General features: G+C 41.8%; 2 protein-coding genes across 2 annotated transcripts; one reads left to right on the forward strand and one right to left on the reverse strand.

The window, feature by feature from the left end:
- The first annotated feature begins 1510 nt into the window (after nt 1–1510).
- On the forward strand, nt 1511–14096 carry rnf166 (ring finger protein 166). The gene is made up of 6 exons (XM_084562188.1): nt 1511–2258; nt 5232–5388; nt 5487–5599; nt 6492–6606; nt 7412–7519; nt 8175–14096. Exons 1-6 carry the CDS (start codon nt 2071–2073, stop codon nt 8238–8240), a joined length of 747 nt encoding a protein of 248 aa, XP_084418314.1. The 5' UTR covers nt 1511–2070; the 3' UTR covers nt 8241–14096.
- A 4671-nt stretch (nt 14097–18767) lies between these two features.
- snai3 (snail family zinc finger 3) lies at nt 18768–23433 on the reverse strand (the record flags this gene model as incomplete). Its single annotated transcript, XM_084562187.1, has 3 exons — nt 18768–19470; nt 20953–21543; nt 23355–23433. The coding sequence occupies 3 exons, from the start codon at nt 23431–23433 to the stop codon at nt 19292–19294; spliced, it is 849 nt and encodes a 282-aa protein (XP_084418313.1). The 3' UTR covers nt 18768–19291.
- Nucleotides 23434–25295: the final 1862 nt, after the last annotated feature.

Consider the following 25295-nt stretch of genomic DNA (forward strand, 5'->3'; position numbering starts at 1 on the left):
TTCCCTACTTTGTTCCTCCCTTTTCACTTCCTTCCTTCCTTCCTTCCTTCCTTCATTCCTTCCTTCCTATGTGTGAATGGGGTTGTTAGTGATTATATTTTTGTACATATCTGTTTTTTATGTTGTTTTTTTTTTTTACATTTCTTTAACTTTTTTATTTATTTATTTTTATTCCAGTACTTCTACGGCACCTAAGGGGGACCTCAGGTCACCTTAGTTTCGTTGTACCTGTACAATGACAATATATGTCATTCCTCACTCCTCCCCACACACACTCTCTCTCTCTCTCTCTCTCTCTCTGACTCTTCTCCAGCTCACACACAGCCATAGTACAGTCAACCTCCCCTTGCCCCACACCCCCATACTCACATACCAGAGACTCTTGATTGTTTTTATTTATTACCCATTCTACCTCGGCTATAACTTGTAAATACATATTCCCTCTAATTACTGTTTGCTGTTTACATCTGCACTTTAGTCACTTTACTTATACAGTCTGTTTACATTCTCCATGGATATTTTGGATAGTCATAACATTTATGGCATGGTAACTTGTTCTGTTTCTGTTTCTTGTTTTTTTTGCACCTTAAAATGTCTGTACTTGCACTTTTACACCATCACCACTGCACTATTGGACTACTCTGCACATGCTCACTTTATATAATCTGTTTGCACAGTACTATGTACCGAATATTGCACTAGTCTACTGTAATTGTTTATTTTTGCACTGTAAATTGCTCACGTTATCTGTTTTTGTATCGCCTAATTTATCATCTTCCCATCTCCTCTATTGTAAATTATGTTATGCTATAGTTTCTGTTTATAGTCTACTCACATTTAACGAACAAATCCATCTGTATAATATGTTCATAGTACCTCACTCAATCATTATGTATATCCTGCTCATTAACCTGTATATATGGTCTCACCTGTACATAGGTTCTGATCTGTAAATATTGTCCATATGCTGTTTACCATAATATTTATGCCACGTGCATTTACTGCCTATTGCACTTCTGGTTAGATGCTAAACTGCATTTCGTTGCTCTGTACCTGTACATGTGTAATGACAATAAAGTTGAATCTAATCTAATCTAATCTAATCTTAAAATGCTCACTTGTGCCTTAAATTGCCCCCCCCCGGGTACAAATAAAGTTTTCTGAATCTAAATCTGAATTCTATACTTCCATTCATTCTTCCATTCCTTACTTCCCTCCTCCTTTACTTTCTCTTTAATTACCTTGCCTCTTAATTAAGACAACAGAGCTATTACGTCATAATATATATAAAATAATATATATAAAATAATATATATATAAAATAATTTAATTCAGGTGAAAGATTGTAGTTTTTTGTTGTTGTTATTTAATATTTTGCTCCACACTCCAGGTCACTTGGTGGCGGTAGTGCGCCTCTAAACTAGTTCGACAACCGCCATTAAAACTAAAGAAGAAGAAGAGGAACGAAGCAGGAGCAGCAGCAGGAGAAGAAGAAGAAGAAGAAGGAGGGGGAAAAAAAGCAATAACATCAACAGAAGAAGAAGAAGAAGAAGAAGAACAAGAAGAACAAGAAGAAGAAGAAGAAAGGCTTTTGTTGTAGCATCTCCTCTGTTTCTCAAACGTTCACTGTCGTTTCTTTTTTCTTTTTCTTTTTTATTCCAGAAGCGTTTTGATGTGAAAACCAAGTGTAGCCCTCGTTACGTGTTTCTCCGTGACTTTATACAGCCGAGCTCTTTATTCAGGTCATCCTCGCAGCGTCGTGCTCGCTCTCCCAACGACCGCTGCTTCCCAATGTTTACTTCTCCGGCGTGTCTTCTCCAGCCAAGGAGAAGTAATCCTGTTGTTCGCGGGACGTCGTTTCCCCTCATTTCTTCACCGGAGACATTATTTATTTCGACCCGCCGTCATGTTTGAGCGACACACATTCACATTTCTGATCGGATAATGCTCCAGCTAACAGCTGTTTGATCACTTGGACTGCTCCCCCCCCCACTCCTCCTCCTCCTCCCCATCTCTCTTTCTCTTTCTCTCTCGGGCTGTTGTCGACAACTGCAGCTCCTCTCCGGCTCCATGATGGCGATGTTTCGGAGCTTCGTCTCTGCGAGCACCCAGCTCCGCCAGCAGCAGCAGCAGCAGCAGCCCGGCAGCGGCTCCGGGTCTCTGGCAGCCCCGGCCGAGGGCATCGAGAGCCAGTTCTCCTGTCCCATCTGCCTGGAGGTGTACCACAAACCCGTCAGCATCGCCAGCTGCGCTCACACGTAAAGTAGCTGCTACTTGTTTGGATGTGGCATGTGTTAATAGGAGCGTTTGTTATGTTTCCCCCCCCCCCCCCCTCCCCCAAGTAGCCATCATTTAAAACATCTGGCAGCAGCTTCAACAAAACACCCCAGACAGATGTTCAGTCACCAGGGAGGAGATTAGTTAGAGATGTCAGGTTGTGAGAGATCCAGTGTGCACTTGTTTTTCCTGTTCAGTTTTATTTTATTTATATTTTTTTCTTCCCCAACGAATAATACTTCAGTGACCCTTCAAGAAACCCCACAATGTCAATTAATTTATTCATTCATCTTCTGTTGCTTGTCCCGTGAGGTGTCTCTGGGGCGCTGGAGCCTATCCCACCTGTCAGAGAGACACCCTGTACAGGTCTCCAGTCTGTCACAGGGCTAGTAATGTCAATTCATAATAATAAAAATAATAATAAATGATTGCAAAAGTATTCTACACCCTTTTTTTTTTTAAATTGGTCTAGTTCAACACGGGTCCCGCTAAGTTGGCGTCGGTCGTCTCACAATTAGTGACATGGAGATGACCTGAGTGCAGTGAATGCATCTCAGGTGGCTGTAGTGTAAAGACACCTGTGACCTGAGGAAGATCTGGTTACTGGTTAATCAGTATTAATGGCTGCAGCTGCACCGTACAGGCTAAAGAACACGACTCAGAGAAAAGGTTGTGGGTAAGTGTCAGCGTCGGGGTGGATGCAGAAATGTCCCAAGTCGCCGTAAAACTCCCGTCAAACTGACTATAAACTGTTTTTATCCATGAGCCTTCAGGACACTAATGAACCGTACCAGCCACTGACTTCATCCTGCTTCTAATTCACACGTGCAATATCTCATCCTGACACCATGACACAGTCTGTTCCATATTTGTTTTTATCTTTTTTTATTTACTTATTTATATATATTTAAAAATTTGAATAAAAAAAAAAAATCATGAAACAAACAAAAACTTCTGAAGTGAGTATCAGGTTTGTAATTTAGACGGTCGAACAACAGTTCCACATCCTTCATCACATCACTCTGTATCACCACAGCCGTTTGTGGGACGTCCTGTGTGTGTGTGTGTGTGTGTGTGTGTGTGTGTGTGTGTGTGTGTGTGTGTGTGTGTGTGTGTGTGTGTGTGTGTGTGTGTGTGTGTGTGTGTGTGTGTGTGTGTGCTCCAGGGCATCTCTCATGGCTCCCACCGGTCCATGCACCACTGACACAGCATTTGTGAAATCACCACAGGTGGCGGGATAAACTTGGTTTGGGGTTCATCCAACTGTTTCTGCAATTCATGCAGCTTGTTACTTGTGACGGCGGAATAAATTCAAAAATTGGCATCGGATACTTTCCCCCCGTGGCACGGGGATCTGGCTTCGTCGATTATCTTTGCACCTCCACCAAATTAGTTTGAAATCCTCAGAGCTTGTTAACTTGTCGTGACAGCTGTCAGTAGAAACCGCTGCAAGTTTTTCTCCAGCAGTTGCTTTGAAAGATCTTTAACCGTGTTGTCATTTATGTGCTTTACGTATTTTAATGAGGCACTTCCTCTTACTTATATCTGTATGCTGGAACTGGGTGATATTGCTGCATAACAAAAATAGGATTCTTTAAAAGAAACAATGTGTTATTGGCTCAAAAACTTAAATTACACTAAGGTATTGGCATGTCCCCTAGGTGTGTGTGTGTCGGGGAAAAGTAACCTACCCCCAAAAAAGTAGGTTAAAGAAACAAAAAAACCAGGGTTCTCTAGTCGTCTTCAGCAAAATGCAGCTGAATCAGGTGCTTCTCAGCTCGAGGACCAGCAAACTTTCAGAGAACAAAAGGAGGCTGCAGCACAGGGATACAATTAAAGGTTAAGAATTTACCAGCGTGCTCCATTATGTAGCTTAATTAATGAAAATCAATGCAAAACAGCTCGCCTTTCTGTGAATAAGGTGTTTTTTCTTTCGTGCAAGTTCATCTCCAGGTTCTCCAGCTTCCTCCCACCGTCCAGAGACATGCTGGTTAGGTTCATTGGGGATTCTAAATTGGCCGTAGGTGTGAGTGTCTCTCTGTGTTAGCCCTGTGATAGACTGGAGACCTGTCCAGGGTGTACCCCGAATGACAGCTGGGACAGGCTCCAGCCCCCTCCCCATGACCCTTCACAGAATAAGCGGTTACAGAACATGAATGAATGAATGAATACGAAGCTTATAACATGAGATAAGTTAAGCTCACCATGCTGCTGTGCTAAACGTATTCAGAATAAATGCAGCTTAGCAGAATGAGAGCCGCTAAGATTGCAGCAGTGTTCAAGGATGGTTGAAGGTAGATGCTGCAACCGAAAATCAGTAAGTAAGTAATTACTGCGTGGACACTTTCAATGCATCTTAAAAAAGAGGATGTGCTGGATGCAGTCTGCACAAAAAAAGATCGTAAAAAATATGCATAGTAGCGAGGGTGGCCCGCTGTCGGATACAAATCCACAAACAGGACGTGACCACAGTCTGAAGCAGCCGAAATGTTCAGAGAGAGAGCTGCGTCTGAACCGCCGGTAACTGGGTGTAATCACATGCACGGACGAGTCTGCGTTGGGTGTCTGTTTGTGTATTATTTATTATTCTATTCTATTTTTTCCCCCCTGCATTAAAAATTCATAACCGTAATTAAAATCCTCTCGATGTTTCGGCTCGGCTGAATTGTTGTGGCTGGGCTTGAGCCCCCCTGCTGTGAAGAAATCTCCTTTTACATGCAACAGACTGATGGATTCATTAGTGTTAGAAATAGAAGATTGTTATTAAATTACCCAGGAGACTCCAGACAACAACCTTATTGTACGAGATAACTTTCAAATCCAATTAAGATCACAGTAGGGTCAACTGTAGGGCAGAGGTGGCCCAGAGGTTAGAGCAGGATGGCCCCCTCATTACCATCAGTGTGGGTCCATCCAGCGCAGACTCTCCTGATGTTTGTTGTCTGCTGTTCCAGGTTCTGCGGGGAGTGTCTGCAGCCGTGTCTCCAGGTTGCCTCACCGCTCTGCCCTCTCTGCCGCGTGCCCTTTGACCCCAAGAAGGTGGAGCGCTCCTCCAGTGTGGAGAAGCAGCTGGCCTCATACAAAGCCCCCTGCAGGGGCTGTAGCAAGAAGGTAGGCACGGGCTACTCATTAACCCTGTTAGAGAACTGCATTATGCATGTTTTTCTTCTTATAAATGTACAACAATAAATGTTTGTATCTGTTCTCAGGTGGCTCTGGTAAAGATGAGGTCCCACATTGCTTCCTGTTCTAAAGTACAAGAGCAGATAGCCAACTGTCCCAAATTCGTCCCGGTGGTTCCCACCTCCCAGCCCATACCAAGGTAGGTGGTCACATCAGCTGACTGACACAGATCACAGGTATGTTCAGTTCAGCCACGTTCCAGCAGGTGGTCTTGTGTTTACATAGCGCCTCTTTACACATTGGTTTTCAAAGCGCTTCACAGTCTCGGGGACACGTCTTCTCATTCATTCACACGTTCACGTCTCACACTGTAGCACGGACACAACTGAGAACGGCCAGAATCTGTTCTTTTTTTAGCGCTCAGCAGTCACGCGTCTCAACGAGGCTTAAGCTGCGAGTTTTTACAACAAAAAAGTTTCATTGTCACTTTCGCACCGGACTAGTTTTACCTGGAAACCTCCAGTAATTTGTAATAATTGTGGAGGTCGCATGTGATCTTAATCTCGTGCGAATCGGCCGTGTCTGTAATTTGTCAAGAAAAAATTACCCCGCAAGTTACCCACCCTGTTTCCCCTTAATAAAACTAATCGGGCAAGTGTGTGTTTAGTTTGATTTGCCTCTTTTCACTTAAGAGTTTTGAAGGCTGTGCTATAAATCAAAGTTAGGACGGGCGTTAGGGTGCAAAGTCCAGATGTCGCTGACCCGTTCACAAAAAAAAAACAAACTCGGAGGATGATGAGATGGACGACACGCGTTGCAGCACATATTTAGATGTTGTTGGATTTTATTAAGTTGAGCATTAATGTGTTGAACACGTCAGTAAAGGTGGAGCTGATTTAAATACTGACAGGTGGTTTGTAAAGTCTCCCCTGGGATCAATACGGTCTCATGTTTTATTTTTAATGATGTAAATCTGAATTTGGGAAGTAACGAAGTGTCTGGGAAGAAGGAAGGAAGCACATCTTAATTCAGACAAACCTCATTCCTGTCTTCTGTGTGTGTGTCTCTGCGTTCGTGTCCTCCACATGCAGCAATATTCCAAACAGGTCAACGTTTGTGTGTCCGTTCTGTGGGGCCAGAAATCTGGACCAGCAGGAACTGGTGAAGCACTGCATGGACAACCACCGCAATGACCCTAATAAAGTGGTGAGAACACTACGCTGCATTATCTCGACTCTCTCGTTTCGTCCAAGAAAACAGAAACAACCCCTCCTCCTCCTCCTCCTCCTCCCAATGCCTCCTGGTCGCTCTTAAGGCTCCTGCTCCCAACAAACAGTGACTGCTGCTGCTGAGGTTTACAGCAGAATCAGAGCAGAGTAGCAGCACAGAACGGAGCCTTGTATCCAGGATACAAGACCCCTTAATCTAGCCGAGTTCTCAGGTCATGTAGGCCAGGGGGCCACATACAGTCCAGTTTGATCTGAAAGGGGCCGGACCAGTAACATAACAGCATAATAACCTATAAATAATAACTCTTTAATGAACTATACTTTTACAAAACATTTTATGACATCTTATAATAAAATAAGAGCAACTTCATCACATTGCTGCTGTCTGCTGTTTAGTTCTGGGTCTCCGTGTCCTGTTACGTCCACGACGCTCATTAAAACAGTTTGACCCCTTGTGGACAAATTAAATATAGCAGTTACTTTTATTGAAACAAAATGCAGTTAATGTTTTCTCTGTAGGGGCCAGATCGGACCCTCTGACGGGCTGAGTTTGGTCCATGGGGCATATGTTTGACCCCCCTGATGTAGATGAAGGTGAAGAGGTGTTGCCTCGGTGGCTTAGGAGTTTAAGGGGATGAATCAGCTGCAGCAGTTTGAGTTAGACCGAGGAGGTTTTTATCATGTTTCATTTTAAAAGCACGTGGATTTGTGTTGTTATGTTATGAATAATCTTGCTCTTCTGTTCAGATCAGAGTCTAACTGAGCCGTGTTTGTACCTCCAGGTGTGTCCGGTGTGTTCAGCCATGCCGTGGGGAGACCCCAGCTATAAGAGCTCCAACTTCCTCCAGCATCTCCTCCACAGGCACAAATTCTCCTATGACACCTTCGTTGTAAGTCCAGTTCTGTTATTTGGAAATCCTGTTAACAAAGCTTAAAGAAAATCCTCTTTTTCTCTATCCTCTTTCTGAATTACTTGTCTAAAGCATAGACTGTATATAAATATGGACAATGCGTCTCCACTTCCTTCCTTGCGTTGGCTAAACTGATGCTATTTTCCCGGGGATACGGGCGGCGACCATCTTGCGAGTTTGGAGCCAGAGTCTGATCAGTACGGTCCGAGAGTGGAGCCACGTGGAGCCGCAATATCGATGCCACGCCCACATTCCCTAAACTAAAACGAAACTTGACACTTGAACATTCATCAACATTATATTAACTACCTAAAATGACAGAAACCATCCTTCAAAATAAATTATATGACATGAATTTTAGTGTTTTAGTTTGGCTCAAGTCCCGCCCACAAACATGGAGGGGGTGGAGCTTATGACCTATACTGCAGCCAGCCACCAGGGGGAGCTCTACTTGCTTTGGCTTCACTTTAGAGGAACAGTTCCACCGTCTGTCTTTATACGGTCTATGGTCTAAACCCCAACACTGTTGTTGTATGTGAACTTTGATTTGTGTCATAATCTTTTGTAGCTTGACTGGTAACCATTTGGATTTCATTATGGGACGTGTTTCACTGACTACTCACTGTTTTCCCAGGACTACAGCATCGATGAAGAGGCAGCACTGCAGGCAGCTCTGGCCCTGTCCCTGGCTGAAAACTGACAAGTCGCATCACTGCCCCCCCCCCCCTCCCTCGTCCCTCTGAACTGCTGCTATTCCTCCATGGCTCAGACGGTATCACCCCCCCACAGACACACCAGACCCAGCCAGGCTCGTACGGTCTCTCCAGGAGCACATCACCGTGGATTTGGCGGCTGATAACCTCACTTCTTGTTACCCTGGTGTAGCAGCAGTGCACTAGCTAACACGGTTTATAAAAACCCCAAACTTCTTCACCGCTTCATTTGGAATCGAATGATTTTGAAATCGCTGTGTTTGCAGTGACCGTGTCAGGATAAGCTACGTTGTTTGGACCAAGCTTGACTTTACAAAACAAAACCAGTGGAAACAACACGGCTTCAGTTTCACCTGACTGCTGCCACCTGGACCACGGAGACATGAAGGGCTACCTCCTTCCTGAAAAGTGTGTGAGTTTGAAACATACCGCTGACTCAAAAAAAAAAAAAAAACAGGTTCAGACCTCTGACCTCCAGGAACTTGCTGTGGTAAAATCTTGGCTGCTGGTTTTCAGTGTGAGTGGAAGTGCTGCTGGAGTCTTGACCTTCCTACACCTTCTTTTCCTCCTTCATGCACCTTGGTAGCAGGTGAAGGTGAAGTGGCGCCAGAAATACAACATTTTCTCAGTGCGAGCAACCTGTCTGACGCTCCGGTTCCTTCACCAACCGCGCTGGAACAGGCAAATTCACTCTCACGAAGAATTAAAACAGTAATCACCAGCTAGTAACATCTAATTAGGAGCTATACTTCCAGTCAGAACCCACTAATCGGAGTAATAAAGGCAGCACCAGCAGGATTGTTGACTAAGAGTTTGTCTGGTTGCACAGAAATAAAAGTGACTTGCAGACAGCGCTCGTAGAGAGGCTGTGATATTCTTAGATTTCAGGTTTTTGTCACTAAATCACACACCTGTATTTGTTCCAAGTCGGGTAGTAATTGATGCTCATTCGGTTTGTGTTCACAAGACAAAGCCCGCAACAGTCCACGCCGGCTAGAAGTTTTGCGATTGGCCATAATTTTGCAGGAATAATCAAAAATGGAGCATCTGCAGCAAAGGCAGCCTGACACAGGAACACACACAAAAACACTTTAGGAACAACTAAAAAAAAAACATGAAGAACAGCACAAGGTGTTGACCTGGCCTCTAAATACACTAGATCCCAAACTGATCAAGTATCTCCTCCCCTCCCCTCAACCCATAGGACACTCCTCGTTGTGAAAGCACCCTTAAACTGATTTTAACCTGTCCACATCAGCTGGAAAGACAGACAGCCAGTGCGGTATAAGCATCCACTACTGTCCATATCCAGGCAGTTTAACCTGCAGCAGCCTCTCACTACTACTAAACATACTTCCTCCTCTGCATTGCTTTAAAGGCTCGCTCACTAAATCCAGACGTGCTCCACGAATCGGCGTAGAGCTGTGGAAGCTTTGCGTTGTCCCAGTGACGGTAGCGTAGCCGGTGAGGAACCCGTGGTTGTCAGAAGCTAATGACAGTCAGGTGTTCCATATGAATCCATCACGTATAAGTCTCTGTCAGGACTGCAGCAGTCGTCACCAGGAGCTGAACGTTCAGAATTGATCTGTAACCGCATCCCTGGCGAGCTGGACTCATTTGGCGAAGTCATCCCCGAGAGGATGATACGGGTCGTGTTGGACACACGGCCGGCTGAACCGGATTCAGACGTTGATTTCAGAAAACTAAAGAAGCGATGGACTTGAAAACTTTCTGTTCAGTCTGAACAGGTGAAACAGCACCAGCGGAGGAAGGATCGACACCATCTCCGTCTTGTGTTCACAATAAGAGCACCCGTTCAGCATCACCCACAAAACAGTTCCTATTTTTATCAGTGTGAATATTTGCACTTGTCAGTTATTATTATTATTATTATTATTATTTTTTGTAGATATTGGAAATCATTCAGAACGGATTGAAGTGCTGGATCGAGGTCTCACCTCCACTTTACTGTTATCTGCTTCTTCACTTCTTGCTACAAGGAATATTTTTATGATGCATCCACCAAGATAGAGACGTATTTAAAAAAAGAAAAAAGAAGATATATTTTTGGAACTAGTTTCTGTTTCAAACCACTGGACTTATATCAGACACAGGTTTGCCTGCAAGCTTTCACGGACACTGATTTTCAAAACTTGAATCGCCGTAAACACACACACACACACACACACACACTAAACTAAACTAAAGCTGTCCACTGATATAGTCCAACCAACAGGTGGCAGTCCTTCTCCAGACATGCAGAGCCATACTGAGCTGAACAGGAAGAGAAAATAGGTTTGAGTACGGTTTCCACAGAAGGAAAGGATGGAGTCATCGTTTGCACTTTAATTCATTCAGTGTTTTTTGATAAAACTTCTTTTTTGTACAATCTTTTACCCCCGTTTAACGATTTCACAGTTTCGTTGCAGAAAAGAAAAAGGATGTAAATTATAAACTGTGTCAGGGGACTTTAAAAAAAAAAAAGTGTCAAAAAATGTATATTTGTCGACGGCGTTCTTAATTCACGTGGGGCAGCATGTGCCGTTTTTATTTTTTATTATTTAGAGTAATTTGAATTAACTGGGGAAGCTACGCAAACGCGAGACGAACCATGAGGGAAGAAAAGTTGTCCCGTGTTCACGTCATTAAGGGCCAGGGGGTGAAGAAGGGGGAAACATGTGGAGGCTTTCATCTCGGCGGAAAGTTAGGGTTAAAAATAATTTATTATTGAGAATGTACACTGATCAACCAGAACATTATGACCACTAACAGGTCAAGCGGATAACGCTGAACTATTGGGCACCAAGTGAGCATTTTGTCCCGTTAGAAGCAGGTGGAAGGATTTGAGCGACTTTGAAGGGCCGTTCATTGGTGTGGATGTTACTTAGACATGTAGCACCCACCAAGACCAGACCAGGCACCCCCACCCTCCTTGATGGCAGCAGCCATCCCCAGCAGGATGCAGCCTGACACAGACACACACACAAAAACACTTTAGGAACAACTAAAATAAAACATGAAGAACAGCACAAGGTGTTGACCTGGCCTGCAAATTCACTAGATCCCAAACTGATCAAGTATCTGTGGGATGATCACTAACAGGTCAAGCGGATATCGCTGATCTGTTAGGCACCAAGTGAGCATTTTGTCCCGTTAAAAGCAGGTGAAAGTATTTGAGCGATTTTGACGTTGAAGGGCCGTTCATTGGTGTGGACGATCAGGGCATCTGTAAAACTGCAGCTCTTGTTGTGTGTGTTTCTGGTCTGCAGAGGTCAGTAACTTCCAGAAATGGGGTCCAAGGAAGGAAAAGAGGTGAACTGATCCAATGGACGAGCTACTGTTGCTCAGATTTGTGAAAAAGCTAAAGCTGGTTCTGATAGAAAGGTGTCAGAACACGTGGTGAATTGTAGTTTGCAGGCTGCTGGGAGCTTTTACATCATGTGGCCAGGGGCGTGTACGTCGCCTTCTTCAGGAACACATGCGGAATGCACTGTGATAAGAAGGCAAGCCGGCAAATTTAGTGTGATGCTTTGGACAATGTTCTGCTGGGAAGACCTTGGACCCTGAAATTCATGTGGATGTCACTTTGACAAGTACCACCTAGCTAAGCACTGCTGCAGACCACGTGCACCCTGATGGCCTCCTTCTGCAGGATAGCTGCAGCCTACTGCAAATCAAATATGATTCAAGGTTTTGAATTGACCTCCAAATTCTCCAGATCTCAAACCAATCGAGCATCTTTGGTATGTACTGGACAAACCTCGCTGCCGACGTCTTGTTGCCAGATACGACAACAAACCTGCAGCGGTTTCAACGTGTCAGGGAACCTGCACAATACTAGTCAGGAGGTCATGGGACGGTTGATCTGTGTACATTACATTTGTCATTTTTAAGAAATTGAATTACCTTGCACAACTTTTGGAGTTTTTATTTTAATTCTGTGTCAGATAATCAAAAGCTTCAGATAAAGACCAGTCGTAATGAGAGGGTTAATATGATAGCACCTGTATGACATGAACACGGCACCATCTGAGAAAGTCAGACTTCGGGGATTAAAGTAGAATTAAAAGTGTGTTCAGACTGAATGTGTGACATTATTGGTGTAAAGTCCTTTATTTGGCCCACAGATGGAATTATATTCTGCATCACATTTTCTCATTTCTGACTTTTGTTTTTTAAATCAGTTAAATTATAAGAAGTGCAGATATTTCATAGTAGATATTATTTCAGTTTATTCTCCCTTGCAGTCTCACTTTTGCACTCACTTAATTTCTAAAATGCTTCACGTTCAGTCTGAACACATTTAGAAACAGTGAAACTCAAAAGATAAAACTGGAAATCCTTCCCATAAATATAAGTCATTTTTGTATTTATGTAGGTTTCCCCGTACAAAAAGCATCTCTCCAGTTTGTTTTTTTATATAATACTAATGATAATAAGAGCAATATTTTATAAATGTTTGTTCACAGCACTCCTCTTACCTCTGTAGCAGAAACCTTGAGTTTGTGTTCCACGTCTGTCTGCTTCTCTCTGAGCTCTCTCTCTTTAGTTCAACTGTTTTCCTCAGCTATTGTAAATAGTCTCGCTTTTAATCCTCCTTTCTGTGCTTAATATTTATGTGGAACTGTTCCCGCTCGTCACTGATGATCTTTAGAGGCCGTCACACAGATTACGGTAGCTCCACGCTGACTCACACAGAAACTAAAACGAAGGGACGACAGCACACGGAAACTACAAAACCACACGGGATGCAAACATGGAGGTGCACAAAAACAGTCTGATTGTACGGCTTTAAGGTTTTTTTTTTTTTTTTTTTTAAAGAAAAAAAAACACTCATGTACCAAGCACTGATCAGCCACAACATTATGACCAGGAGAAGTAAATAACATCGACCATCTTGTGACAGTTCAGTGTTCTGCTGGGAAACTTTTGGACCTGGCATTCATTGGTGTGGATGTTACTTAGACATGTAGCACCCACCTAGACCAGACCAGGCACCCCCACCCCATAGCAATGACACTCCTTAATGGCAGCAGACATCCCCAGCAAGATTCAATCACAAAAACGCTTTAGGAACAACTCAGAAAAACATGAAGAACAGCACAAGGTGTTGACCTGGCCTCCAAATTAACTAGATCCTAAACTGATCAAGTATCTGTGGGATGATCCACAGAGGCCCCTCCCCTCAAAGGCCCCCCCCACTAACAACAGGACACCCTCAGAAGGCCCATGTCCATTCTCTGATGAGTCACCACAAGGGAGACCTACACAATATTAGGAAGGTGGTCATAATGTTATGCCTGATCAGTGTGATCATGGCTCTCATCATTCCTCTGCTCCATTCAGGCTCAGTTTCAATCTGCTGCACAGAAAAATGTTTTAAATTCAGTTACCATTACCAGCGGTTCCAGCAGTCTGAGTTAGCCAAATCAAGTGGGTTTTTATTTTATTTTATTTTATTTTATTTGAATCTTTATTGTGTGTGTGTTGAGGATGTGTCCCTCCACCCGACCTCAGCAAGGAGACACTGACATCTTCTGAAGATCTCCACTTGACTTGTCTAAACTCACAGACTGTGGAAAGAGACTGAAGTTAAAGACGTGTAAAAGTCTTCAGAGTGATTTATTTAATATGCATTATTCTTTCTTTTTAAAACACAGTAATAATCTGATAAAAGCAGTGACACCGCTGCTGGAATGATGATGATGATGATGATGATGATGATGATGATGTCTGGGTTTTCCAGCTGTTTCACTGCTCCAGGTTTTATCCAAACACTGTTAGAATGTTTTGTAGCATTTTTTTCCTCCTTTTCCCCTTAATAAAATATCAAATATCATCATATAACGTGTGTGATCACGTCTCTCATTATTCCTCTGCTCCATATGAGTCCTAGTCCGTCCTTTAATATAGTTACACACTTTAGTGTTGACATATTAATGTCTAACTAGCCTCATTCAGCACCAACACGCTAAAGCTGTTTACTGTTCAGACGCATAATTCTATTATAAAAACCACTGACGTCTAATATTTAAGACCTTCCAGTTCCCCAGCAGTATGATACGGTACATTTAACTAAGAACTAAAGTGAAGGATTAAATATTTCCATAATGAAGTAGTATAGTTCTTGACAGTCTCCTCATAACAGACGCTTTAAAGTCAGTGTAGTCATCAGTCACCACTCAGTCTGTCAATACAGGAGTTCACTTATATAACCAGGTTTTATTATGGTGGTCTGGTAGGATAACTTGAGGCAACAGATGCTGACACAGTTGAATTGTGGGAAATGTAGGACACAGTGTTTTATATATTGAAGCCCCTCATAATAATAATAATAATAATAGTTGTTGTTGTTATAAGATAATACTTTGATATGATATGATGATATAAAATGAGTTCTTATTTTATTATCATTTTTATAATATAATGAGGGACTATTTTATTATTTATGAGAGATTTTATTTTATGTAATGTACTTTTTTTATTTATATGGAATTTTACAACAACCCACAGGCGAACCGAAGTGCATTTAATTTAATTTAATTTAATTATGTTATGTTTACTTATATAAAATAAAATAAAATAAAATAATAAAATAAAATAAAATAAAATAAAATAAAATTTGTATTTTAACACAGTCACATTTTTTTCCCTTTTTCTTCCTTTATTTTATTTTATTTTATTTTATTTTATATAAAGAAAATTCCTGAGTTAAAAAAAAGTTAAAAAATTTAATTTAACTTAATTAAGTTTATAATTATTAATTTTAATTATGTATATAAAATAAAATAAAATAAAATACATTTTTTATTTTAACACAGTTACTGATAACACTCTACTGTGACAGCATGATTATCAACATTTAATACTACTTTAATTCGCATTATTCTTTCTAAACATAGTAATAATTTAATAAAAGCAGTGACAGTACTGCTGGGATGATGATGATGATGATGATGATGATGATGATGACACTGTTAGAATGTTTTGTAGCATTTTTTTCCCTTTTTCTCCTAATAAAATAAAATTAAAGTAAATAAAATTTAAAAAAATTTAAAAAAAACAACGACAACATGACCATGTTGCAGGTGTCTCTTTGTTTAGTGGAGGAATATTTTAATCCCTGGAAAAACATAGCTGTAGTTGTGCAGTGGTCGCCTCCCCTCGTCTGTGGCATCTCTGTCTCTTCACCCCACGACGCTGAAGATAAATAAATGGACTGATAACCAGGACTGACATTCTAATCAACCCCCGTTGTCTGAACAACAACAACCTGGATAAATAAACCCAAAGCCTTCCCCCTGAGGAGATGCCACATGAGAAGGTAGTGACAGGATAGGTGAAGGCGAGCCTTTAATAGATCAATTAAAACAGTATGAGAGCTCCATGTGCACAGAGGTGACCGCAAACACACACACACACTCTTCCTGCTGTGGTGGAAAAAGGGGCGGGGCTGTAACGGCGTGGTTTGGCATAGCTGGAAATGTTAGCAAGCAGCACCTGTTGCAACTTCACTGAGCTGCACAGATATATACAGCTCCATCACTCTCTAGAAAACAAACCACTCCAGTCTTCATCCAAACAAACAGGAGCTCTTGATATAACAGGATTGTTGTAGTTCTAGTAGAAGGCAGTTAACATGCAGTTCTTTAAATTTTTATTGTTGTTTGAAACTACAAATATCAGATGACAGTACATATCCAGGTAATCCTCCTCTTTTTCCATGTTTTGTGACACTGTACAGGTCACAATCTGAGGTCACTGAAAGCTGAAAATATTTATCCACATTTAGGAAGAATTCCTTCAGTAAACAAACACAAAAAAGATTTCAATTTTTATTATTTAAGCTAATCATAATCTATCCATCCATCCATCCATCCATCCATCTGAGGAGTCCACTGGTAATAGACCAGGGGTGTCAAACATACGACCCGTGGGCCAAAATCCATTCTAGCCCGCGGCATAAATTTGCAAAGTGTTAAAAGTACATTGAAGGTATTAACTGTCATTTTTCAATAAAAGTAAATGCTGTTCCTGATTTCTCAACTTAACGTAATTTCACACTTCACACTTTTTTTAGTAGGTAACACAACACGTCACTGAGACCAAATTGGGTTTGTGTGTGGCCCCTGAACAGATATGAGTTTGACACCTCTGCAACAGATGGTTCATTTTACATTTTGAGTTTATCTGCGTGTAGATTAACCAGCAGACAAATGTCTACGTTAAGTACTTCTGGTTCCTTTCTGTGTGGAGTTTGCATGTTCTCCCTGTGTCTGCGTGGGTTCTCTCCAGGTACTCCAGCTTCCTCCCACCGTCCAAAGACATGCTGGTTAGGTTCATTGGTGATTCTAAATTGGCCATAGGTGTGAATGTGAATGGTTGTCTGTCTCTCTGTGATAGCCCTGAGACAGACTGGAGACCTGTCCAGGGTGGACCCCACCTCTCACCCCAATGACAGCTGGGATTTCTCTGGGCCATAGAGCTCCATTGTTGTCCATGATTTCCAGTTTCAGTGTATTCACACCCTGATGCACAGAATATTTGCACGTTCACACAAGATTTGTCCAAATTATTTTTCCAGTATATTCTATATTTTTGTTTTGGTCTTATTGTCACCGCTGTTCGTGGGTTTCTGAGTTTCCAGCAGAGTTAAGAAGTATTCAAATCAGACAGAAGAACAAAAATAATTCGCAGTTTGATCTAAAATTATTGGACATTAAAAGAAAGAAAGTGCCAATCAGGCTTTGCACAGCCGCTCACCTTGATCATTTCGTAAAGTCTAAATGTCGTTTTGACGCTCAGATTTCTAATGCCTTTGACTCTTGAACACAACCTTTAACGCTCCTTGTGCTCCCCCTCATCTGACTTCACCCACAGCACCTGACCTTCTCCCTCCTTCAGCCCTAATTAGCACACACACACCCCAACACAAACACTCATACACACTCCACAGATTGGGATGTCTTCATAACAAGTGTACCGCGGTGTCATCTGCATGCTATCAGAGGTGTGGTGAGGGATTTTATGGGGGCACACGCTCGCTGTGGAAAATACCGGCGTGATCTTATTGCCATTGTGTCGACTGGCACCGGAACACGAGCACATACACACACGTTTTACCGACTCCACCGGCCTAGTGTTGTAGCCTAATAATAGGCCTCATGTCTTGACAGCAGCTAAATCCGGCAGCACTGTCTTGTATTACTGACACACTGTGAGATGGAGAGCTGCCCTCACGCCTAATATAACAGCCTTCCCTGTATTTATAGGCCTGCCGGGAGTCAGAATAGCATCTGTATGCGCTGAAAATGAACCTGGCGGATCGGTCGGGAATATTTAGACCTTGTTCCACAGACTGAGACTATTTATAGCATTCCATTACATCGCAACAGAGCCACGCTAACGGGGCAAACAACAGGTGCTCCGAGTTGTGCTACAGGTGCAGGGCAGGGCAAGTGTTAGCAGCACTGTGGCAGCCAAGTCTAAAAAGTATCTGCGCTGCTGGTGGAAAAACTTGGATCATCTTTTTATTAAACTGCACCCTGTCACACCAGATGGTATTTAAAGCCATCGTTTGGATGCCCCCCGGGGGTAGTCTTTGTATTAATCACGCCGTTAAAATTTCTGGATTTGGAGACGTTTCCGTTTTTCCAGATCTGACACGTTTACACCGATAAGCCACAACATTAAAACCGCTGACAGGAGAACATTTATCATCTTGTGACAATTCAGTGATCTGCTGGGAAACTTTTGGACCTGGCATTGATAAAAAAATACTGCTGATTGTATCATTGATTGTGTCCTATGCTCACCTTAGACTTAATCTTTAAACGTTAGACTAGTCACACATAGATAGACACATGCACAATGACACAACTAAATGTATAACCAATGCATAATCCTTTATTTAACATCTTTATGGTTGGATTCACAATGTTTTCTCATCTGTTCTTCCGCCTACACAAGTTCATCGCACTGAGGATGTTGCGATCAACAAGTGAGAAAGGACTGATGGTACTCACATTACCATGGAAACCACATAACAAGATTATCTTTATAAAAGCTGTGTGTGTATGGGGAGGTAGCCTGAGGAGCTTCTCTCCAGAGAGAACCTGTAATTAGACTCTCTGTGAATCGCTGATTAAAGAAACCTTTTAGACTTTTGACCTCTTTGAGTCTCTCAAAGTCCTTTTTTCCATCACATTCATGTCCATTCTCTGATGAGTCACAACTGTTTTGAAGGCACAAGGGAGACCTAGACAATATTAGGAAGGTGGTCATAATGTTATGCCTGATTTTCTACAGTCTAAGACACAAGGAGGGATTTTTTACACATGCACACTTTGAGCAAGCAAATCAAAATGATAAATGTTTCTTAGCTGTAAAGATGACTTCCTGTCCATGACCTCACAGATAGCAGAATTTAATTTGTTTTGTTGATGTCTCACAGTCACACTAAAAAAAAAAACAGAAGAGATGAAGGTGAAGATTTCATTTTTTACCAAGTTTAATACAAAATTATACAATATGTAATAAATCCTTGCGGAACAAAACAAATCTAAACTTTTAGTCACTCGGTTTTAATTCAAACTAAACGTATGCAGAAACTGTGTCACTCTATCCTGATGTAATTCAACACTAAATAAGTGAGTCTGCTGATTGGTACCCGAGCTGACAAGGAAGAAGTGGGAATTCTTACAACGTGTCCGTCTGTCACGTTTGCTCTTTAACACTTTAATTATGTGTCACTTGATGACCAGGTCATTAATGTCCAGAGAATCGGATCCATGCACGGTGTGGAGCAGCCCTTTCACACATGTAGCAGACAGGAAATACTTTGTTTGGCACAGAGCAGGGCGTCGCTAGGGTAGAAAGTGCAGGAGGAGAAGGAGGACTGTTTCAATTTAGGTGCATTTCTTCAGAAAATATGTTGTGATACACCAAGGTTTGCAAAGAAACTAGCAGATATGGCTTCTAGCAGCTTCTCCTAACAGCCCCAGACATTGTTGTTCAGCTGAATGGAGCAGGTTAAAGGTCAAGAAAGTGGGCAGCCCGCCTCTTGGTGCTTGGACAGCAGTGAGATCCTGGAGAAGGTCTTGAAGCAGTTCGCACACTGGTACTTCTTCACTTCGGAGTGGGTCTGGAGGTGAGCTCGCAGGTTGGATCGGTCAGCAAAGGCTCGACTGCAGTGGAGGCACGAGAAAGGTTTCTCTCCTGGAGGAGGAACAAAAGGCGATTCAGCTCAGTCTTTATGACGGGGGGTTGAATTACAACATCTAATTCATGTCATTTCCTGATGCTGGCATCATTTGCATGTCTGCTTGTTTCAGATTGTCTCTTCTATCCCACCTCCGTCTTTAGTCAGTTTAAAGAAGATGCATCATGTTATGCTCAAGGTTTTTATTCCTGTTAAAAGTGTGTTTATCTTAGTGCTTGCCCTAGGGGGTTCAGGCTCTGGGTTGTGTAAAGCGTCTAGAGACTATTTGGATTGTTAATGGTGTTATATAAATAAAATTAACCAACAACGCTCCAAACAGATGCAGGGTACACGAGGATGCACATGCAGACACTTAATTAAAAGCACGTACTGTTTATCTCCTGCTTTAAAAAAACATTGCCAAAATATGGCACCACAAATCCTGGCAACAATGGAAACAAAACTGACTGACGTTTGAGATTTGCACAGTCAGTGTCACTAACAGTGCAGTGATTTGGTAGAAGTTATAGGGCAGATTATACAAAAATGTCACAAATCAAGGTAGCAGAGACGTCTTTAAGTTCTTTGCATGAATCAAGATCAAACATTCTGCATCCTACGTCTCCTACAATGAACCCATGATGCCGTCACAGTGACGTCATATCAAAACTGCTTATTGTTCCTTTGACGAAAAATATTCATAATTTTTTTCTGTGACCAAGACGAGACGTTGACGAGCATAAACTAAGAACCGATGATAAAAACTATGAGGAAATGTTAACGAGACGCGGCTATTAGGTTATTTGATACGATAAGATGTCATCAGAATATCGGACATACAAAGTGTACGTCCCTGTCATGTGATTGAATAAGGGGCGTTTTCCAATCTGATCCCAAACAGCTGAAGGTAGCTACCAAAACTAGGATCTGCCACAAGTGCTGTGGCAACAAATCAGGTGGAAGAATAATCACCCGGCTATTTATGCAGCCTCCATTAACTATAAAGCTTAATTAGTCTCATCTAGTACTTTAGTAGTTGCTGTTTTGCTCTACATGAAGTTATTGCCTTCAGATGTTTGACACATATTCAAACAATGGACAGTAGAGTTTATAATAGATTAGCATTTAACTAAAATTGGCCATGTAGTTCCTGTGTATTCTACGTCTTTTATCTATCTGTAATATCTAAACCAACTTTATAAATGATCCAAGGACAGAACAGCAGGCTGATATCCAACTCTGGAAAGAGATATGAAGAAACTGCACAAGTGTTAAGAGTGCAGTGTCGATGCAGGATTTAAATTTCTGCTTCATTAAATTAGTCTAAAGCGAGAAAAATCATGATTACTATTTTTGACTTTTAACATGACTTTTTGCCGACTAAAAATATGAAAAATAAAAATGACTAAAATGCGACTGAGGCTAAGACTAAATCAGAATTAACACTGCTCAAATGTGACAAACTCCTCCACAGTAGATCATGTAAAACTTTACTTTACCTGTGTGTGTTCGTATGTGTCCCTGAAGCAGCCACGGTCTGGAGAACGCTTTGCTGCAGAGTTTGCACACACAGGGCAGCGTGTGCGTCCTGATGTGCATCTTCAGCGCTCCCAGGCTGACGTACTCCTTCTCACAGTACTTACAGCTGAAGGACTTCTTGTTGCTCCACTCGCACTGGAGCTGCTTGTGTTTGGCCAGGCCCGAGAAGCTCAAGTACTCTTTATGACAGTCCAAGCACTCGAAGCTCTCGTGGCTGCTGTCGCCCAGAGGCACGGCTGGAAAGAGGTCCAGGAGAGGGAGGGACGAGGGCACGAGGCTCTCGCGGTTTCCCGAGACGCACTGGATCTCCAGGTTCACCTGCGTGCAGGACTCGGAGAGTTTGTAGGCGTCTGCGGGGCTTCTGCTATAAACCTCGACAGACGGGCCTAGGTAGGAGAGAGGGGAGGTGTTTGGAGAGGATGCAAGAGGCAGCCTGTCTGCTCTGAGAGACAGAGACTGGGTTTGCTGGTGGAGCCAGTGGTTTGAGGCTGGATGGTGATGGTGGATGTCGCTGTGCAGAAGAGAGTCTTCATGTGAGCTGCAGGGAGGCTCTGTGGAAAAACACACATTTGGCTTATTACAGTTACAAAGTACTTCAAGATCTATCTATTGATCTATATATCTATCTTTTAGCCACCGTTTACCTGCTCCTGAGGAAAGAATCCATCTCTAACAGCTGTTTGTTGTTTGCAGGTAGATTTTAAGATCCCTTTCTCTCAAAGTATTCGTCTGTTGCAGGTGAAAATTACTTTATGAGATCCTCTGGGGATCAGGCTTGTCCCAGTGCATCCCACAGATACTTGATCAGTTTGGGATCTAGTGAATTTGGAGGCCAGGTCAACACCTTGTGCTGTTCTTCATGTTTTTTTTTTTAGTTGTTCCTAAAGTGTTTTTGTGTGTGTGTCTGTGTCAGGCTGCAGAAGTGTCATTGCTATGGGGTGGGGGTGCCTGGTCTGGTCTAGGTGGGTGCTACATGTCTAAGTAACATCCACACCAATGAATGCCAGGTCCAGAAGTTTCCCAGCAGAACACTGAACTGTCACAAGATGGTCAATGTTATTCACTTCTCTGGTCATAATGTTGTGGCTGATCGGTACAGTATATCAGATAAATAAATAGAAATTTAGCTTAAGTCACTTTTATCTTTACCCTAAACTGGATTTAAAGCCTCTATGAGTCAGAGCGTTCCTTCGGACGCTCTTGGAATAAATTTGGAAACGTGTTGGTGACGTCGCCTGAAAGATTCTGTATCAGCTCAGTGATGAACTCCACCCTCACACACACACACGCCTGATGGAGTAAATTAAAGTCTGGCTCATTCTATATTCTGTCTGTAATTAGCTGTGCGTGTTTTCTTGCTAATAAATATGTATGGATTCTCTGAACTAGTCAGAATAAACAGCACTAGTCTCCTTAAAAACACTTGACGCGTGTTTTCCTTACAGAATCCTAAGTACAAATACTAAACGAACTAACTCGCCGTCTTTAAAAGCACGAGGAAAGACACAGTTTGTGTTCACTTAAACCGGAGTTGACCAAGTTTGCACGGCTTATTTGATTTGAGGCCAGCTCTTCTTTCTCGCCTCTATTCTGATGGTAATGCAAGTTCATCAATACAGTGGGACGGAGGGGGGGCAGAGGAGGGGAGGTGAGAGGAGGGGAGGGGAGGCTCATGCTCGCTTTAAGGAAACGTATTGGAACAAATACAAAGCTTGAAGGAGGGATTTGTCAGCAGGAGCCTGGAAGGTCCGCTACATGGGCTCTTGAAGCTGCTTAATGGGACCCTTCTGGTGTGTCAAGGACCCCGCGGACAATGCTGGAACTCTTTAGCCGTGGATTTTGCACCTGCTAGACACAAAACTTTTTTTTTTTTTCTTGGTTTGTTGCCAGACATACCTGTCATTTCCCCGCAACGCAGCATTATTTTCTTTGTATGAGTTTGTAAAGAGCCCGAGAGGGAAAACCTCAAACACTGTTTCTAATCTCAGAAAAGTTCAGAAACTGCCTCTGTATTTAAATATATGATGAAATGAAACCTTTATTATTATCAGCCTTAAATGTAAAAAGTTAGACGTGTAAGTTATTTTAATATATCTCTATTTTTAATATTTTAAATGTGTAGATAGATAGACTCTTTATTAAGCCCAAACTGGGGAATTTAAATGTTGCAGCAGCAGAAATATATAGCACAAAATGCTATACATAATCTTTAATGGTAGAGAAATCTATATACACAATATTTACAAGGCAAATTTAATTACTGAACATTAAAAATGACCAGAAAACAAACAAAAAGCCTCAGAACTGCTCCTCCACTGGAGTATTTCTCTCTTCTGACCGGTAATAAAGTGTGGGGTCTTACCGTGGGCCCGGGTCTTCACTCCTCCATAGTCGTGTTTCTTGGTGCTCTGATGTTTCTTGACCAGGAAGGACCGCGGCATGTCGTCTGTCGCTGCTGTCGCCGGTTAACGGAGAGCTGGACTCCCGGCGGAGGGGCGGCTGCGTGTGTCTGACTAGGGGGCGGTCAGGTGTGAGCCAAGGGTCGCGAAGCGGGAGGGGTGGGTCGTGAGAGTATTTCCACACACAACACACACACACAAGTGTCGAACCAATTAAAAAGAAAGGACAAGTGCAGGGGGCGGGGCCTGCGTGTCAATCAGCGCACCCCAACAAAACAGGTGTATGAATGGTGGTGATGCGTTCACTGGTTGGTCCCCACCACCACCTCCTCCACCACCACCTCCACCACATACTCATGGCTTTATATGAAAACTGTTTTTACTTCTCAAAGTAAATTCATTCAAACCAAACTCAGTCCAGCTGTTCAACAACTCCTCTTTCTGGAACAGATGCACACTCCTTCCTGTGTATATAACATAACATATTTACTTTTACAGTCTATATTTTATTTTATTTTTCTCAGTTTTACATTTATGCTTATATTGTTTGCCTTGTGTGCTATTTGCAGTTATTACTGTTTTACTGTAGTACCTTTTTACTACTGACCGCAAGTACAAAAATACATTTCACTGTGCATATGACAAATCGTACTTCTGTCTCTATTTCTCGTACATTTGTTCATATATACATCTTTTTGCTTATACCATTTTATTTTATCTCAATAGCTTTTTAACAATATTTTATTTCTATTTTACCTATTATTTTTTAAATTATTTTATTTTGTTTATTTTTTTAGCTACCTATCTTCACCTATTTTTCTTTTTATTTGTGGTTCTCTGGAGCGTTTTTTTTAAATTATTTTTATTTTTTATGTGCAACTAAGCTACTGCGACCAAACAATTTCCCTTGTGGATCAATAAAGTTTGTCTAAAGATTATTTTTTATTTGCATAAAGTCCTAGCCTGTTTTAAGTTTAACTCACAATGTGGCCACAGTTATTAATGGACTACATTTATTTTTAGTTTACTGGCCAGAAAAGGGAAATATTCTAGTGTAGGTGCAGTTTTGAGGCTTTTTAATTATTTATTTATTTGTACTCATTTTTTTGTATAATTTCATTTAATATTTTCTTGTAATTATTTGGTTTGTTTGGATTATGTATGGTATGATGAGTGTATGGCCAGTAAAGATTATTATAAGCGTAATTTGTAATTATAACATTTCCACAGAGCTTCTTCCATCTGTTGGTAGCACTCAGGTATTACTGTTTCAAGACTCAATATTTCCATTTTAACAAGGAATTTGGTTTATTGAGGTAAAAAACATATTTACATGCTAGTTTAAAGTACTTACTACTTTAAATTATGTTCTTTATAAAGTACTTTTCTGAAGAACATCTTGCATTAAGCCCACACACTGTGATGGATGTGTTGAATGAGAAGAAAGATTAAAATGAAGTGGTTCACAAAAGACACTAAAATAAGTTCCCCTGAAAGAGGTGTGCTACATGCTTTATTTAAACAACTGTTTAAAGATGAAAGAAGACAAAAATATCCAACATTTCAACACAAAAAAATTAAAAACATTACATTATGGTTCTCCATATCCACCATTGAGAGATGATGGTCCTACCTCCTTTGAGGAAAGTGGAGTTAATGCTATATACACTGCCTGGATTAAACTAAGCAAATAGATACGAGCCTCCTATTGGATAATTACTGCATGAGTGATTATCTTTCAGCTGGCAGCAAGTTATTTAACCCCAACTGATGCAATGAGTAGCTTCTCATTTCTTAAACAACCATGTCTAAAGACCACCACAGAGTCCAGACCTTAACCCCATTGAGAATCTCTGGGATGAGCTGGAGAAGGCTTTGTGCAGTGGTCAGACTCTCTGTGAAAA

Source organism: Chelon labrosus, assembly GCF_963514085.1.
Source record: "Chelon labrosus genome assembly, chromosome: 15".
Lineage (NCBI taxonomy): Eukaryota > Metazoa > Chordata > Actinopteri > Mugiliformes > Mugilidae > Chelon > Chelon labrosus.